Source organism: Dufourea novaeangliae, unplaced genomic scaffold, assembly GCF_001272555.1.
Source record: "Dufourea novaeangliae isolate 0120121106 unplaced genomic scaffold, ASM127255v1 scaffold162, whole genome shotgun sequence".
In the NCBI taxonomy this organism is placed as follows: domain Eukaryota; kingdom Metazoa; phylum Arthropoda; class Insecta; order Hymenoptera; family Halictidae; genus Dufourea; species Dufourea novaeangliae.
Window position 1 is genome coordinate 1,741,475 of NW_015374046.1, and position 19,664 is coordinate 1,761,138.

General features: G+C 31.2%; 1 protein-coding gene across 3 annotated transcripts in view; it reads right to left on the bottom strand.

Moving 5' to 3' along the window:
* Window positions 1–19,664, bottom strand: part of LOC107189778 (myosin heavy chain, non-muscle) — a 41,796-nt gene that overhangs the window by 19,644 nt on the left and 2,488 nt on the right. For all 3 annotated transcript variants that reach the window (XM_015578401.1, XM_015578403.1, XM_015578402.1), the window contains exons 3-4: window positions 6,069–6,225; window positions 4,780–4,898 (exon numbers count right to left, since the gene is read on the bottom strand). In XM_015578401.1, coding sequence (XP_015433887.1) covers window positions 4,780–4,898; window positions 6,069–6,225 — 276 coding nt within the window. The remainder of the gene's footprint in view (window positions 1–4,779; window positions 4,899–6,068; window positions 6,226–19,664) is intronic.

Genomic DNA, 19,664 nt, shown 5'->3' on the forward strand with positions numbered 1-19,664 from the left:
GAAATTTCATTTCTAAATCAATATATTATAACAAACTTATGAATACACAACTGCTAATGCCGTTCTTATGCAGACACCAGTTAGACAATTGCTTAGTTATATAAAACTAAGAAACGAAAAATTCTTAAGACAAGTAATTTTTCTTCTTACAATTAACTGATCAGTATTATTAAAAACGCTTCAAAAACGTATATTCGAAGAGACCTTTTGATAGAGGCCTGAAATCAGTTCTGTTCTTCATAAACTTAACGAAAACCAACATAAGTAAATTATTACTTGAGGATGATTTTATACAGATACATTTTTATTCCAATAAGAAATTATTATCATTGTTTTTCGAGGGTAACTTTATTCACAAACCTGAAGAAGACGAAAGAGATGTTATCAAATCATTAAAACGGTCATCTTAATTGTAATTTCTAAAAAATTATAACATCCTACTTAACTAAAAATAAATTCACTGTGATTCTATAAGATTTATTGTAAGTATTACAAAGTAATTTATGCCATCGCATTGATTAGAGAAAAAATAGGCAAATCATTCAATTTTCTTCCCCTTTAATTTCTCATATTCAGGAAAACATTTAACCGAGATAACGCGAACTTCCTACAAATGGACTCAACGATATTAAGAAAGCCCTGGAATAAGACCGTTCCTATTGTTTGTCTAGGCTTCACTCCTACCGATTAAACGCATAATTAAATCACTGGATTAAACGTTCTGACACGTTACGAAATCCGTGACGACTCCCGTTCAAATAATTTCGCGCTCGAAACGATTCGCGCAACTGTGAACATCGAATTATGAAACACATGAAGAGAGAACACGACGTTAATTTTTTCCTATATAAGAGCACAAGTTTCGAAGCGCACGGTGAGTCAGGACAGTCCGACGAGAATGACTCAAAGCCGAGTTAGGCGGATAAGTGGATCGTTTCACTGAAAAAGGAAAGATCCTTCGAGAGCCAGTGATCTACGATGGCCTATCGTGATCTATAGCGAACAGAGAACAGTCTTCCAGTATTCAACGATCGATTTCACAAACGATTCACGTGACAAGTTACGCGATCAATGTTTCATTTATGCAATTATTTCTTTATCTTAGAATTTTAAAAACTAAGAGCGAATTTGACCAGTAAAAAATTGTTTTTTTTTTTCAATATAATTCCCTCTAACATGAATATATTTGTACCAACGACATTCCAATTATATCATCAGACCAACCATCTAAATATTCTTGAAAAAGTTTCATTCGAATGCGCTTTTGATCAATTATTCGGAAACGTAGCACACAACGTAAAAGCAGTTGTTCTTCAAACAACTGTATTCAAAATATTATGTAGTATACTGACTGAATACGTTACAATTATTCATACAACAAATGAAAATCCACCATGAACTAAAAATTTCAGAACTACAGTTGTCATGTAATACTCCATTCCGAGAAGTTTTCAAATGACCCACGTATTTTAGTACATTTGATCGTTTTTACAAAATTTGTTATAGGGTAACAATAATTGAAACGCAGAATGGAAATTAATAAATTGTACTCAACACAAATTATATTTCGCAAGTTACGTTGATCTACCGACGAAAAATTGGATTCAATGAATTTTAATCATTCTTAAATCATACAAAAAAAAATGTTTGATATTTTATCTTCAATTAAAATAAACCGACAGTGTTTGTCACAGAATTTAGACTCAACCTGTGTATTAGGTTGGTGGTATAACTGAAAAATATGAGGAATATCTCCAAGAAATTTTATAGTCTAATAAAGATTAAACATTGCCGAATATAAATGGCACATATTGATATAGAAATTACATAAGATTATAGCATTATACGAACCTTTTTGTATACCATTTCTTTCCCACCAAACTAATATTTTAAACGAGAATCTATATCTTTATCATAACAAATAATTAAAATTCCTTTTCAGGTAATGTTACAGATTAAATGCGACTTCATAGCGCGCTGAACATCCGTTTTTAATAATCCAATCATTAGATCGGCAGAGTTAGAGTTGCAAATTTTCTTTACTAAATCAAATTTTACGAAGTCTGTGAAGAATCATGCACGGAAAAAGAAAAGAGAGAGTATTTACAGAAACTTTCATGCACCGGATATGATTTACAAGATCTTTGAAGTAAGAATTTGTAACTGACCGCGTAAAAGTTCATATTTATCGAACATACGTTTCGTCTGATACTAGATTGGTACGTGAATAGTTTATGATTCACTCCATACTATTATAAATTTATTTTCATAATTATCTAGACAACAATATAAGTAGGTACTCTAACAACTAACTGTAACAAACAATTTGTTATATTCAGTAACTAAATTAATGTACGTATAAAAATAACAACTGAAACTGCTTTTTGTTTATGGCCACTAGTTACTAATTTTGTTAGTTACTAACAAAAAAAAGTGAATACAGGCACGTCCATACATAATTACCTCTAGTGAAGATTTAAGTCCGATAAAACCGATTTCACAGTCATGGTTTACTGCTTTAAATAATTCAATATTTACATACTTCCGGTACTGATTTCAATAATGATGTTGAAAACTCCCTCTATATAAAATGTACTTTCAATTTCTAATTCGAAGTACAATTTTACTTGCCAATAATTACTTATTAAGTAAGACAGAGAATTGCGACTTATCGTTTCTAGATAAAGATCTTCTCTTCCGCTCAATTCCAGTAATCTTATTATGTACTCGTTTCAACTAATGAAAACAAACAGTGTACGTGTATATATAAATTGCAATTAGTGTAATTACTAGACCGCGAATGTCACGTATTTCTGACATTGGAAATGAGTAAAGTGCAGTGAAAGAAAAACTTCAATAAGGTTGAATGCAGTTTCTATTTTATGTTTAACGGGATAAAACAATTGGCAGGGGAAATAAAATTGTGTATTAATTCATATTCTTGTAGATTAACCTATAAGAAGATGAATTTGCAGAATTATTCACAGTTTATAAGTTACTATATGACTTTAAAAAAAATTTTAATTACATTGAACTACGTATTGTTTCCACATGTTTTCGGCTTAATTCTGATCTACACTTATGCATTTATAGCCTATAGGACTCTGTGGAAAACAATAAAAAATTAAGCTTTCATTGGATCCAACAAAGTCTCTATTTTATTTTGAATCCAATAAGATACTTAAGAGGGACTATAAATTGCTACGATTGTTCTTGTCTTTATAAATTACTTCAGAAACTTTCATTTTGCATAAGAATCCACAGTTTAATTATTATTTATCATTTACACAAATATGTTAAAATGCAGCGACATTATATTGCCAAAAGGAAAGAATTTTTGAATTGCAGTGTAACTACTCTAATTAATTTCAATTATCCGACAGAACCTCATCTATACTGTTTATACTTCGACTAGCACTACATATCGCAAAGTGAGTCTATGTATTTTCATTCTCATTATCACTCGATCAAATATTTTCAAAAACTGTTAAGATTAAAATTTATTAAAATACCTTCTTTTTTACTACGGCTTAAGACGACCAGCCATACGGTGGCCACTTTTATTTTCATTTGAGCATTAAATTAGCATATGTCTCTAATTTTGTTAAAATGTTACTATTACCCAAAAAATGTTGTCACATATTACTTTGTGTAGTATTAAAAAATATATATCCGTCAAAACTCTTTAAATCTCCTAGAATATCATATACATATTATACGTTTCTTCATGGACTATTCTATAAAACTACTATAAAACACTGTTTGTCCAAAAACATCGGTTCGGTGCTGTACACAAGCATTCTTAGTGGCTCAATTTAATTCTGTTTCCGATTACTGTTGTAGATTAGCAAAACAAATACTAATTCCTAATTGCATACAATTCCTTATAAACTTACATATTCAATGAAAAGTAATCATTTATATGATAAAACAAATGCAGATCACCCTGTGATAGTCCTACTGAACGTGTAAATAGTAACAGTGATATTCCACCTGATATTTATATTATAAATTCCTCGACTTTGTATTCCTTAGATGCATTAGGGGTCGTTCAAGTGTTAATTTCTATAATCCAAATTGAATCTGTGCTCATATCGTTCTAAATTGTATGAATTTCGTAAGAAAAATCAAGATCATGTATGCTAAACCGGTAGTGATTTGCATGCACAATATAAGTTACAAACATTTTGTCATGAATTAATTCTTCAAAATGGTACGGACCACTATTCCTTATATACATGATATCATGTATCTTACATAGGTACTCCTCTACCGTTCAATGATTTGCAATCACTGGTAATATGCACACTTTATAGAACGAATCAAAATAAAACGTAATGCAGCTGAAGGTTTCTCTAGTTGTGTGCGTTAATTTCAGATATGTATAGGCTTTAAAATTCATTCGCTCCGCTTTAATAAAAAAAAAAAGGTAACTTATTGTTTCATTAAAAAAGGAACAGGTAATTCTAAACTTCCTAACGATAGTGTATACCGAAAGATCAATATCAAGAAAAGTAATCTGAATTAATATTCAGAAAAAATATTTGAAGGATACTGAAATTAAAAGTAATCTAAAAAACACAGGCCATTGGAAAATGTATGTACAATTTCGTAAACTAAAATATACGTCTCAGTTCGTTGTATAACAATGTTACATCCATTATGATACCATGTGTAATTAAAAAAAAGAACAGTCCTACCAAAATAAACCGCTAATCAAATAAAAATTATACTTAGGAAAAGAAACAGAATAATTGATGAATTCAGTTATTAACTTACAGCGTTGGATTTTGGCTTCGAAGCAGCGACGTACGCCAAATATTGGATCACTTTTTTCGTGTTTTCAGTTTTACCCGCACCGGACTCGCCAGTGCATAAAATCGATTGATCCTCACGGTCTGTTAACAGAATTACCAAGAGAAACAACTATTAATTAATACATCTATATTAATTTTTCAGATTTAATTAAATAAATATTATTTCACAACACATGTGGCTACATGTACAGAAAAATTATAATGCAATTAATAACTGAAAGTAACAAAATTCCTAAATTTTCTAAATGAGTTTAATGTTTTCTCTCGATAATAGTTTCAGAAAAGTATACAGCATTAACCATCAATGTAGACCATCAAAATTATCATCTTGAATATCTCTGGAACTATGAGAATAACAGAAATATTTTCCAAATAAGTATTATATTTAGTATAAAAGAGAGCATCATATAATCGTAACAATTTTCTTCAATGACAACTATTATTGGAAAAAATGTTCTACCATTTCCATAGTTTAGAACATATTTAAAGTGGTAATTTTTATCGGTCCACTTTTTGCAAAACGAAAATCCCCTAATTCTTAATTTTAAACAATTTACTTGATCAAAAAATTGTTCAAACAAAATTATACGATACTGTGGTTTTTATCGAAATTTCAAAATCATTTCAAGTATTCTTTAATTAAACAGTTGCTATATCTTCACGAAAGTCAAATAATATTGAACAATGAGTAAATAATTTTTAAAACAAGTGTTAACTGTGTGTAAGGAAACTATAAAATATGTAAGGACTTGTATGGTATAACAATCATAAAAAGCAGTAGAACCTTGAAGTTTTGCTAAACAAGCAGGACTTTAAACGAGTGACTGAAGCATCTTTTGTATACAGAGAATTGCACAACAGTTATATATAAAGAATTTTGTTAATTTAAAATTTTATAATTTATCAGTAATTTGAATTTATTATAATTTACAAAAGTTCGTAGTGTGATATTTTCATTTGTGAAGATAAATAATCATATAATACAATTTGAAAGCAATAATATTAAGAAAAAACATTTAAATAAGACAGAGTTACTTTCTATATTTTGAATTCCTACAGAATATTATACACGTATTTATGGAACAACCTATATGTACATGTAAGAAGTAAGCTCGACTAATCAGTTAACAAATAGTAAAACATTGCTTAGAGAACGAATGGAACAAGTGTTCGAAGTATGAAATGCCTGAACACGACTCTAGACAGCCGAATAAATTAGTCAATCGATGAACAAATAGACGAACCAATTACCTTGAAGCATAGAACGGTATGCGGTGTCTGTGATGGCGAAAACGTGGGGTGGAACCTCGTGTCTCTTGATACCCTTGTACCTCTCCATTATTTTTTCCGTGTAAATTGACAGCCTCTTGTATGGATTCACCACCACACAGAACAGGCCTGAATACGTCTGCAATCATATACGCAAAATAATTAAGCGATTAAGTCGCAAAAACATATCGGTAATCGCAATCACAACAGCTTTTAAACCTTTTTTAGTTTAACAAGGGTGTAGATTTGTAACTCCACAAATACTGGAGGTATTTTCATGAAAAGTACACCAATGAATTTCAATATCCAATATATTCTACGAAGACCAAAATGTGACTGATACGAATTTAGTACTTAGTTTTTCAAAAGGAGTAATATAGATAAAACGTTTCGTTGGGTGAAGCAAAAGTAAAAGATCAAACAAATAAATAAAAGACGACAAAAATCAACTAGTCGCAACTGGTTTATCAAGAATATTAGTGTATCAAAGTTTGTTCAAAAAATTCGATCATCGATTAACGATGTGAAGATACAAACTTAATTAATGAGACCGTTAGCTACATAGTGTAAAGTAATACTCACGTAATAACATTATAACGTGATATAATTGATTTAACAATGTGTAACTAAATTTTGACAAATCTTTCAAGCATTTTTGTTTGGAACGGTCGGAAATTTATTCTATAGTCTTGGTGCGCATTGTCATTGTTCAATTACAACTCATATAATTCATGCGTGAACCATTTATCGTAGAAGTTGCGTTGTTAAAGTGATTTGCTACGCACGCATTGTACTTTAACCATCAATAACTCCATAAATTGATAAACGACCACACTGCATAGAGGAAACGAGCAATGGAAGCTTGTATTATTTTTTATTTCAAATGTACCCTGCAATGCACTATACTTTATAAAATATTTTACCACTTCACAAGTTTTCACGTTCTTTGGACTAAATGAATTTTATTTACGTAAGATATGATAATTAAAAGTTCCTCAGGACAATTATCTTATATGAATTCGTCCTGATCTCAAATTAATTTACTAACAACAACTTTACAAAAACTGCTTAATCTGTTTTCCAAATCTTATCTAGGGACGCTTTCAGGAGATGTATTAATTGCGAATTATTGCAGTTTTGTTTATGAAAATTTATTTTTACATTAGAAAAACTATTTGACGTCTATTTGTTTATTTTACAACAGATTGCAGTTAATCAAACCATATTTTATTATTTATCTTACATATTCTTTTGAAAAATAAAATGTCAACGTGTATATTTAATGTTGACGAAAAGAAAAATACAAAACCCGCAACATCAAAGGTAAATGATACCGTTGATGAACTTTATCGAAATTAGTATATCGTTAGAAAAATGTACAAAATCACAGAAAACGTTATGATCACTGAAATGTGATTAAAAAGGTGCCCTCGAATAGTGTGTTAGAGAACAACCGAATAATTCGTATGTAACAACCTAATAATTTAAAGAAATAACGATGTTTTTGTGTAAATTTATTTAAACTAACAAAAGAAAACTCCATACAGATCACTGATAAATATTTTACTATTTGAATGAGTGGGACTTTTGTTACATGTGTTAAAAACCAATTACACGTTTATTAAATGAAATACACAAACATATGGAATAACTTGACAATTGGCACTTCTTGAGAATGACAAATTTTACCTAGCATTCAATTTTAACGCGCCTAGGAAAGGACGCGTACCCAAAGTTTTGTCTTTCAACTTCGATGAATAATTTACGAGTTAAACGGAAGGAAAAGCTAAAGGTATGCGTCACGATTCGAGAAAGATGAGCAAGCGGATCGGTTTACACTTTACACAAATACACGCCGGTGTGTAACCGGTAAGAAATGTCGACTAGGAAGCAAGCAAGACAATTTTTTTACAATTTTTCCGTATATTATTAAGAAAACAATATCCCTAGTAGGTAGTTTGATCGATGTTATGCTTTAGTTTGTTTTTAATTCCGTCAATTAAAAATTGAATCGTAAATGAAAAATAATAATCGTAGCAATTTCTTTCATCTATGCAGAACAAATGGTACGAATACAAAACAAACAATGGAATACTTGTCATAATCGAGTAAACATTAGTTTATTTAAATTAATGACGTTATTACATTTTCAATTTGTTTTTCGATAATATACTAGTTGCCTTTGAATAAGAATTAGATTCTGCACGTAAAAAGTTACGAACACAGTAAAAGTTCATGTATTTATCGTGTAATTCCATTTAAACTTACAAGTAATATTGAGGTTTGATAATTCTCGCCCTAAACGGAACTCAATATAATTCATATTGCCTTGAAAATGACTTTTTAAACATTTATTTTTGCGCATAAAATCGTCAATGTTTTGTTAATACTATTTGTTGTTAACGATTCGGAATAGTATAGAATTCCTCAAAAACGTTTTCCGTGGACGAAAATGTTGCAATACTTCATTGTACGATAACAATGGTACCGGTAGTGGCTAGATAAGAGGTTAAATAACTCTGCTCCGTTTCAGTACTAGTGATAAGAGGATCGAGGCAGGTTCATGGTATGTTCACTGAAACAATAAACTGGTGACCTAATAATCAGTAGAAATAATCTTATTGCTGGGCAACGTGGACCTTGTATTGTAAACGGAAGACCTTGTTCTATCGATATCTTGAAAAATGAAGCGTTAATAATATTTTAAGATGTCTAAGACACAATATTAGATAATATTATCTAATATTGTGTTTACATTAAACAAATTAGATATATTCGTTTTTTAACATTCAGCACCGTATTTTGAGTAATAACTAAAAAGAAATAATGCACTGAAAAGCAGCAACGTTTTATAAATTTTACCATCAGTTTTTATTTTCTAGTTATCAATATAAATAGAATGAAGTATACTCGACATTCGGGTTCATTTATTAAAATTAATCCATTAACTTAATTACTTTGACAGGATCCAAGGAAGCTAATAAAGTCCATATGATATTATTATATATATAATGTATGAAACTGAAAATATTGTTATGTAAAAATTACAAATTTTGTATTAGAAATTAACAGTTATGCCATCTAGCATACAGATAATACGTGATAAGTTCGATCAGAAAGTCATTTTTTCGTTCATTTTGTTGTTTCTTTAATAAGACAGGTGAACCTAACTGCGGATGAACAAAGTTTCAATGCAAAGTAGAGATCCACGGCTATTTTGTTCCCTTTTTTTTAAACAGAACTCTCTCCTCGAAGGGGCTCCAAAACCGGTCTCCGCGAGTGTTGTGTCGTCGACCTGCCTAACATTCCTTCTTATAAAGCTCACTAACAATCGCCGACTCTAACTCCCTCTAAAGGAAAATTGCATCGTTCCTGTGGCTCCGTTACGCACGAAAAAAAAGGATAACATTATTTTCTAAAAAAATGTTCCCCTTTGGATATAAAACAACATCGCTTTTATTGTTATTGCACTTTTTTCTATTCAGCATTTCAAAAAGATAATCTAAAAGTTTATGCTGGAATTTCACGAAATAATACAGTTTCAAAAATAACAATAACGTAGAGCTGAAAATATAAATAAACGAAAATTGTGGATGAGATTTTTTCGATATTACGTTTCTTAAATTTAATTTGATACTATCTGAGCCTTAAAAGTGCTAAACTAATCAATTTCTTATAAGAGAAGTTGTAACACCTTAACTTAAGGTATAAAAGAGGTACTGTATGTTGAATTATTTAAAATATAAAAACACAAAAACTACTGAGACGAAGAAATTTATAGGAAGTAGATTTGATCGGTTTCGTTTCCGAAACAGAGAATTAACCGCTACATTTCCAATTTCACACACAGGTCAATTAGTTATGTGTATAGACGATGTCCTGAGTAGACGTTAAAACATTATCAGGGCTTGTACAGCTGCTTTTAAATAAAACAAAAATGTCCTGCAACATTATTTACTGCAAAATAAAAACAAATGGGGCATACTCATTTTTTACTTTCTAGAAATTATAAAATTAAAGAAAAAATTGATGATTTCTGAAATCTGAATGATCTTCCTAAAGATATTATTTTATCAAATTATATTTTTTACATAATGTTTTCCTTTGTCTTGTAACTTTATAAGAACAAATTTTTATACAATATAAACAACAGCGAATAATTTGAAAAATGCGTGAAGCCTTTTTGAATCCTTTAGTTTCAACGTCTTTTAAAATTTTCTTATTTTAAATTCTAGAAAGCACTTCGACGATAAGGCTCCGAACAAACCTATCCCCTATTAATAATGTATCACAAAACTTCCTATTTTGTACTGCATACAACTACTAGTCCAAAAGTGAAATTAAAAAATTAATAACGTCGCCTAATGTAAACGAATTAATGCTTCCTATTTTATGGCAGCGGTTTATGATGCGCCGTTTACACGCTCAATATTCCACGAGTTTCATTGAAGCAGTCTTATGATCATGAATCACTAAATAAAGTGTGTGACAGTTTTTGTGTTTTATAAGTGCCGGTTATCAAATCTTCAAGTTATTAACCCTTAAAGACGGATACACGTGCACACATCCTTGTTAAATTGTAGCATAGTGAAATGCGTAATTTTCTGCACAATTTATCGCGTCTTTAAAATACACCCATCAGATTGCGATGCACGCTATCATACATCCGTAGACGGAATGCCCCGGAAAAAAAAAGTCAAGACGGTAATTTGTTAAATTTACACTATTACACGACACTTTTACTGGAAAGATGATGCGTCATGGTACTTTCTATTTCACAAAGCTACGTGACGTCACGAAGATTCTTGATACATAGGTTCGCTTCCCGTTACACGCATACCGAAGTAATTTAGTTCTATCGATGACACATGTGAAATAAAGTTTTTGCATATAAAATTTTCTTTACATCGAAATTATTTCTTTAACATTGAAGACTCGATGATTCATTTTTTTTTATCTGGCAACTTATATATTTTCACAGAAACTAAAAGATAATTAAGTGTCAAATACAGGTAATCGAAGCTTGGCATTTAAAAATTCGTATTTATAGATACAAAGCCACAATAAATTTCAAGACCTGCTTTTACAGTAACTTCTGCAAATATCTGAATATATGTCAACGCGCCAGTTTCAATGTCGTAATATTTCTTCATTCCGTATTCGATGACATTTTTGTGTTCTACTGGGTGACACGCATAAAACCGGCCCCTGATCTCAAATATCTCGAGTTTCGCCAAGTATTTGGAGCCGGTTAAATGTACGCCACCCTTTATAAGAACATACTGAATGTTCTTCTAAAAGGCTCAAAAGTGATCTTCGAAACTTGATATGTACATAACATGTACAAAAATAATCGTTACAACGTACGTAGCTTATGAAATCGCGTTAAATTTACGTTTAAACATTTCTCCACGTATCCAACAGTTTACCAGTAATTTTAGGTCGTCAAATTCGGTGAATCACCCTGTACATTCGAGTAATCTTTCGCGAGCTATCGGATAAAGAAGGAGAACGACAGAAAAAGGAAGTCTAACCAAGTTGGGAAGAGGAGGGCAGAGGAAGGAGAAGGTGGAGGAGGAGGAGAATATGGGTGTGTAACGAAGTGGCGTGTACAGTCAATCTATCCCGGAATCTGTGCGGTTTCATCAGAGTTCGGTTTCTTTCCAAAGAAGACCGAAACTGCTTGTTGACTATAAAAGGCACGAAGTCTTCAGTGAAACTGGCTCTTTCTCTTTCCCAGGGTTAAGGACACTCGTCCTTATAAGGACTCCTCCTTGATCGTTCTTATTCTCATCTGTCCTTTCTTAAATTTGATAGATCGAAAGGCGAATGCATCTTTTCATTACATTTTTATACGAATCTCTTCTTAATTGTTCTGCTTACGTCAATATTTTTAATCGATCTGGGTAAGGATTACTTAAAAACGATAAATAATTTAAGTGACGACGAATTTAAAATATTTTCTCAACTATAATGTAAAATTCTGTATTATTGAATTTAAAGAGTGTACGAATTAAACGGGAATGTTTTCCGTGCATTAAGATTTTATTAAATTAAAAGTAAACCATCAACTCTGTTAGGTATACTTTATTGAAATCTTCATGTCATCATGTTTTTCTAGGTCATAAACGCTGGAAGTGCATAACATTCGCAAACGATTTAGAACTTAAAAACAGTATTATCGTAATAATTATTTCTTCCAACAGGTTCAAATAATTTTAACTTTATATTATCGGTTAAACGTATCTGGACGTACCTACACATATTTTTTGTAAAATATAAATGGTAGATACATGGTTGTTACTCAATTACAACTGGTTATAGTAGAATTTTTAAATTGATAAAATCGATTATTTATTAATTTTCAAGTAACATGTACGTAATAACGGACCTGAAATCCGGAATTGTCAAGACTAATGTATTGTATTGTTTGTGAAGTTCTGTATCTACAGTATCTTTTACATCTTAACATATTTATAGGTACATATACCAATAGTGGTCAAACATTGTCAGGATAGGAGCCATGTATCGCCTATCAGAAATACTCGAAAGCCGCATCTTCTACTGGAACGGTATAAAATTGTGGATTACGCTTATAATCTGTGTGTATATCACACTGCATAATAAAGTCAGTAGACTTATCAAAATATCATACTACATACGTATATATAGTATGTGTCAAGTTTATAAAACAATATTGTTTAAATATATGATAGCCGCAGTAACGATCTAAAAGAGTCGTCCCTCGAACAACACGGTAATTATCTAGGGTAAGGACACCTAATATCGCCTATCTAAATTCAAACTGTTTTCAACTGAGAGGTAAAAGAGTGGCCGATATTTTTGAATCTAATTGCTCTCAGATAAAAAATAAATTGTTTGTGTTTTATGCACAGCAGGTTAGAACTACTAAAATCTAAGGATTTTCAATCGCAATTGAAAAAAAAAAATAAGACAATAAAAATCAAGATCGTGAAGAAGTGTACATAACAGCGTCTACCCGAAAAAGATTGATCAATTCATGTACTTATGAGAGCTTTTAAAGCTACATTTATAGGTGTGTTTATTATTTCTAACCATATTAATATTTTGAAGACTTTTTGCCGAAGTTTTTTTTCAACGGGAATATGTTTAAAAAATGTATCCTTTATAAAAATAAAGAAATACAATTTCAAAATATTTACATCATTACATATTAGTTTTTGCGACGATCACGTATACATAAAGGGCAAGCAAAGTTCAGCTCTGTAGCTTTGTAAATCTCGCATTTCTACCTGTAACAAACGCTATTCTGAAAGGCAGGGAATATTCAGTGCACGCTGGTCAAGATATAACAAAAAATAGTTCAAATAACAAAAATGTTGGAATCGATTAAATTACTGAATAAACTTGCCTTCTCCCAATATGACGTAAAATTGTCACGGTTCGATAAACTTATACACTACCAAGATCGTTGAAATGCTACACGTCTCATATGACGTTGCAACCATAGTATGTCTTCCTACACATGCTTGGTTATTAGTTTAGTTCGTTACGAACTGATTTCATCACATTCTTCACGAGACAATGCGAGTGGCGATATTACATGCTAGGCGGTATTAAACGCACTTACATACATAATGTAGAATATAAGTATGTAATTTAATTTTCGTACGAAGTATTGGTTCGCAATGGTTGTCGAATGGCATTTCTAGGGCACGGTCATAGTCGGAGCTATACGTGCTGAACTATTGGAGGTGCCGAACCATTAGATGCCGGATTATCGGAATTCTACTGCAGTACTATTTTGAACATAGAAAGAAATCGGTTCGGGGAGGAGTAAAAGATTAATTGCAAAATTATCAGGAGTAGTCGGAGCAATAATATTTAAGAATGTTGGAATACACAGACGAGTTGCGTATTTAATTTTAATAAATAATGTAAATTTATAATCTGTTTATTCCATAAAAGTGTAATCCAAATTGCTTTGAGTCAGACATTGACATTTTAGTACCATTTATGTGCTGTTAATACAAATCCACAGAATATCCATACATTTATGAGTAGTGATGGGATCAAGTCCACTGTGTACTCACGAATCCAAATCAAATCCAGTACACTCGTGAGCAAACTTGGCTTCTGCTAGGGGAAAAGCGGCGTAGGTAAAGGGCTTCCTACCATTTGGTCTCGGAAGTTACTGAAATTTATACCAAATTAATACTCGGTGCAACATTTATTTCAATATTTGAAATAAATTTACTATGTGGCAGGAGGTCCTTACTCCTACGCCGTTTTTTTCCCTAACGGAAACCGAGTTTACTCGTGACTGTACAAAAGTTTCACTTCATAAGTTCATTCTACTGACAACAGGTGATATTTCATTTTCTGTATTTACATCGTACTCGGATTATGCAAGTTGGTTCCGAACTCTAGAACGAGTACCTGTAGGGTTCGAGAATCTACATGTAACTACTTTGACATTTGGAAGAATCGAATCTTGTCAAAGTAGTATCCGAACCCTGAAAAACAAGAGACCATCGTATCATAGCACTAGAGGTGTTATAACTATACAACACACACTACGATTTCGCTCCAGTTCTATGCTGTAAACCAACAGCTACTCTGTGCAGCCCCCGAGACAAAAGGCACGAACTTTTATATTAATAATCTGTAGTAAAAAATATAAATACAATTTTAAAAATAAAATTCCCTGTGGCTCTTGAACATTCAAAAGTGTAAGAAATGTGGCTCTTATTATCGAAGAATTTGCCTACCTCTGTTATAAACAAAAAGCTATGACACGGATGTCAATGTAAACGTAACAGATTAAAACCAAAACTTGTCGGTTGGATAAGTAATTCTGTTAAAATAATATAATTAAATAAAATATAGTTAAGTAAACGTTATATGGACTACTTGCTTTTATTTTTCACTGAAAACAAATCACACAATTGCACACAATAAAAGTCTTCTGGTTAAAGTACTCCCAAAGATTCGAAGCTACTTCCATATACATACTTGATCTTATTACTATTTATAAGTGATAGTGTAACTTAAATTATTACAGGGTGAAATTGTGAATTATAGCAACAATGTCGTAAACATCGCTTTTTATCATCCAGTACGTCCCGCACAATAGAGTCAAAAATATTACTTATAATATTAAATAATAAAATAACAAACAAGAAAACAAATAAATAGAATTTTTTAATTTATTTTAAAAAAAATGTACTAACATAAATGTATGTGAAAATCACGTGAGATCCAACATAGTAATTATTTATTTGAAGAGTCATTAAAATAACTTTATCCAAAATAACTCCCAAGTGTGCCATCCACCCACGCTTATTTTGTTGTTAAAAACGTTGTTACAAATATATAAGCAAAGTGACGATACTCAAATAACCGCTATTTGAAAGTAAGGCATGTTTTTACAGGCTAACAAGAAGAGAAACTCGTTAAATATCTTTTGATAAACAACGTTGTAACACTTATTTATTTTTTAACACCAAAAAAAGTGAGGATCGTGGCTTATGAATATGCAGTGGCCAATGATGTAAAATTTTCCTCGCGACTAGGCAGATAAGCAAGAAACCTCAACCGATTGGTTTCCTGCTTTTCTGAAGCATTAACCGTAATTGTTATTAAGATCTCCTGAATCAACGAACCTTTCACGCGTTACAACAGGGATGGCAAATAGGATTTGATCTAGATGCCAATATATGGTGAAATTTATTGTGATCTTTTTGCCGTGCCAGCTCCGATGTAGAGGGTATACGTTTAGATAAGTACATATAATAAGATTAACCAAATATAAATCCAATGTATAATATTTAAGACAAGCGGAGGTGAGTTTTGCATCTGTGTATGTGCCATCAAAAATTGTTCCCGTGCCACTTATTTGCCATCCCTGTACTACAAACAAGCTTCAGTAAGTATAATGTCAGTCTTCCATTAATTTAAAACAATTATATTACTCATAATTAACCTTTCGTCCAAAATTTAACACTGCATCAATTTTCTCCTTACTGTGTTACAACTAGCTCTCTCTTGAGGCACTATAGTACCCGACGCCTCGACCTTTAAAATGATGTTCAACAAAGTCATGGTATTGGTTTAATTTTATGAAATAATAATTAAGTATGGAAGTGGGAGTCATTAATCGTATCGAATATGGAATGCAAAAAAAAATAACACATTTATGTATTGTAGACAATGCGACAGTGAATTTGTTTTCTACTCAAACCAAAAAATGTCTTTACAACGTTAATTTTATTTTTGCAATTTCAAATTTCGAAACGCTCAAAACAGAATTTTTTCTGATATTTAGGTTTGCTACTTGCAGCTGTCTTGTTGTTACAAACTCGATGGTCTCTTCAATAATATTAGTAATTAAAACGTATTCAACTTAATACATTTAGTACATTACGATGATTAAGTTTTAATAGTAGCGGTGGTAGGAAAAACTTTTCTGTTTATTTGCACCGTTAGAAATTTAATCAAAGTTCTTTATCGGTCTTAGTTTTACAGATTCGCTTAATTTTTGGAACGTTACGCGGAATGCGATATATCACGGATCGAAAGAAGAAAAATCAGCACGTACGAGGCACATGCATGACGTCATTCTCTCGTGTCCTAGAATGCTTGCCATACGTAAGCAGATATTTCTATATCGTAAGGCCCAATAAAAACTGCAATTCTTTTAACTAATATCGTATGATAAAACTCTGCTAGTCCTCCATTTAAGACTGCATCAGATGGTTCGTTTTATCGTCAAAAGCAATAATGTCTATTATGGCTTCCGTTTCTTATCGTTCAGTACTTTTTCGAAATTCTTTTAATGAATTACTATATGATTGAAAGAGATATCCTGCACTTAGAAATGCAAACGTTTTTTTAAACGTGGCAGAAATTTCGTTGCTTTTTCTACCTTCGACGTTTCATTATCATTTGACAATTTATACAATCCATATCTTGTGTAATGTAGATTAAACGTGTGCATCGCAGGTCACTTTGTAAGCTTATGACTTCTACAAAACTTCCTGTGATAATAAAATTTCAAGAACGATTACCTTAAAAAATTTCAATGGTCGTGCACTTTACGCACATTCGAACACTAAACATACGATTATTTGTACCTATATTATAATACATTAAAATGTTATTATAATAGAACTATCGAAAACTGCTCTAATTTGAATACTCAGACTATGAAACTATTTACAGAATTTGATGAATTGTTAACCCGAACCTTATATTCAAATTTATAATCCCTTAAGTTTTCAGACAATTATAGTTATGTGTAAAATATTATTAAATTTTACTTTCCATAAATAGAATTCATTGGTTATGCAATAACAATTTTTTTAGTTAGGTATTCAATAAATATTGATTATTATCTCTGTTATCTCGTCTGTAGGGTAAAACTCTGAAATAGCAATACAATGTTCTGAACGAACGCTAAAAAATACGGTGAGTCAATGTTACGTGGAAGTAAGGTACTACCGTTATCAGTTTCTGATAACAGTCAAGAGACGGAACCGTAATGGTGGTGTCTATTAACATTGAAATTCTACCTTCCTTCACTTTTTTCAGTTCTATTCATCCATTCAGCAGATTTTATATATTTAATTCTGTTTAACATCGGTATTCTGGCAATATTGAAATTATTAGTTAAAAAAGACAAACGTTAGAAAATATAATCAGAAACTACTTAAACTTAGTAATGGTTGATGCCTTCCCCCTGCTTCATTGATAATATACTTTCCTAAGGTACATGCATATTGCACTAGTAATATTGTCGCTCAGGTCACAAATCCTTTAGTAAACCAATACGAATCATTGGAGGCAACATGTCTCCTACTAAGTGTGTGAAATATTTAAAATAGGCATATCTTTTTCAATTTTTACGGTTGAGTCTTCAGAATCAATATCAACGATAATCAAATTTTTATCTACATAACAAACTTAGAGTACTGAATGAAAGATGAACAAGTACGTAAAAGAAGGATACAAAATTCATTTTGAGCGTGTTTCAACTTTTTTAAAGGTTGTTCATTCAAATAGGAATCTTTCGGTTGTCATCTTTTTAATTTATGTAAAAAGAGAATCAATAATTCGTCTATCATTTTAAGAGGTTTCTTATTTGTGAAAGAAAAAGTGATTATTATTGTCATTGGAGTTCAGAAAGTTTGCGAGATATGATAATGGTACGTTTTAACGCAAGAAATACCGAAAATAAATAATGTGCATGTTTAATGTTTCATCATATAATTTATCATTAATGATGAATGTTTATAATTAGAATTTAAAAAATTCTTTTTATAAGATGAAGTTAAATTTATAATTTTAATATAAATGTAAAATAAAATATAAATATAGTTATTGTTATATGCATAATTTGCTAAATGTAACATTGAAAGTTAATAATGCTTTGTTAGTAATAGGAGAATAATTCATGAAGAAAGCACTAGATGTATCCATAAGTAAACTGCTATTTATAATCAATCTTTGTTTTCAAGATGTCCTAAACAATAATTCCCGTAATAACATTCGTAATTATGTTCCAACATCTTACGCATGTTTCAATCAACACAAAAACAAAAGGGTGAATTAAATGTCAACTATATTTATACGTCATACCAAAGAAAGTGATTTTTCCAAAAAATGTTTAGATTTGAAAAACAAATTTATAATTGATATTAAGATATCAAAGATAAAAAATTATTCGGATACATAAAAACAAATTTTCAATATTATTCAAATGTCATCATGACTTACTTTTATAGTTTAAGTAATCTATATTCTGTACAAAGTGCACATGGAAGTTTATAGTTGCTGCTTGATACCAAATTGAAGTTGATATTTTCTTATGAAAAATTTTCTTAATATTCGATATTACTGAATTAAAATTAAGGCAATTCTTATTCATTAATAAATACATTCTTACGTGGTTAACCAGGGTCCATCTCAAATCTTATAATCGTTGAAGGTAGTACCTTTATGATTATAGAATCGAACTTAGTCAAGCGTGAACACAGAAAAGTAAGCGAATACAATGGGAACAAGTGAAATAGCGCACCCCATGAAACTTGTCGCATAGCTCCCGATACTTCAAAGCGTACCGCTCGTCGTATCGGTGTCTTAACTAGAAATTAATCATAAGGAGTATTCTATTTGTCATTGTATTTTCACACAACTTTTAATAATTGATTCACTGTGCTTTTCTAGTGAAAAAGGTTTTAAACATAATTTAAAATTCTGCAAAGAAATTGCTCAAAAATGTTCGAATAAGATCGTGTTGGAATTCATTATCACCAAGAGAACCTCGCCAAGCAACTGATTGAAGATTCGTCAGAATCTAACAATAAAGAAGGGACCCTTTGTGTTGGATTAGTAGTTGACACATCAGCACGATACGCGGCAAGTTTGAAGTACCGGAAACCAGGAGGAATTTTATCTCACTCGCACGTATGTATTGTATTAGCTCGTTCTCTTCTATGCCGCGTCTGACTGATCTCGATCAGTGTTAGCAAAAAAAAAGTAGAGAGGACGACGATATAATATGCTAATGGGAGTCAGATTAGCAAACGTACCCGG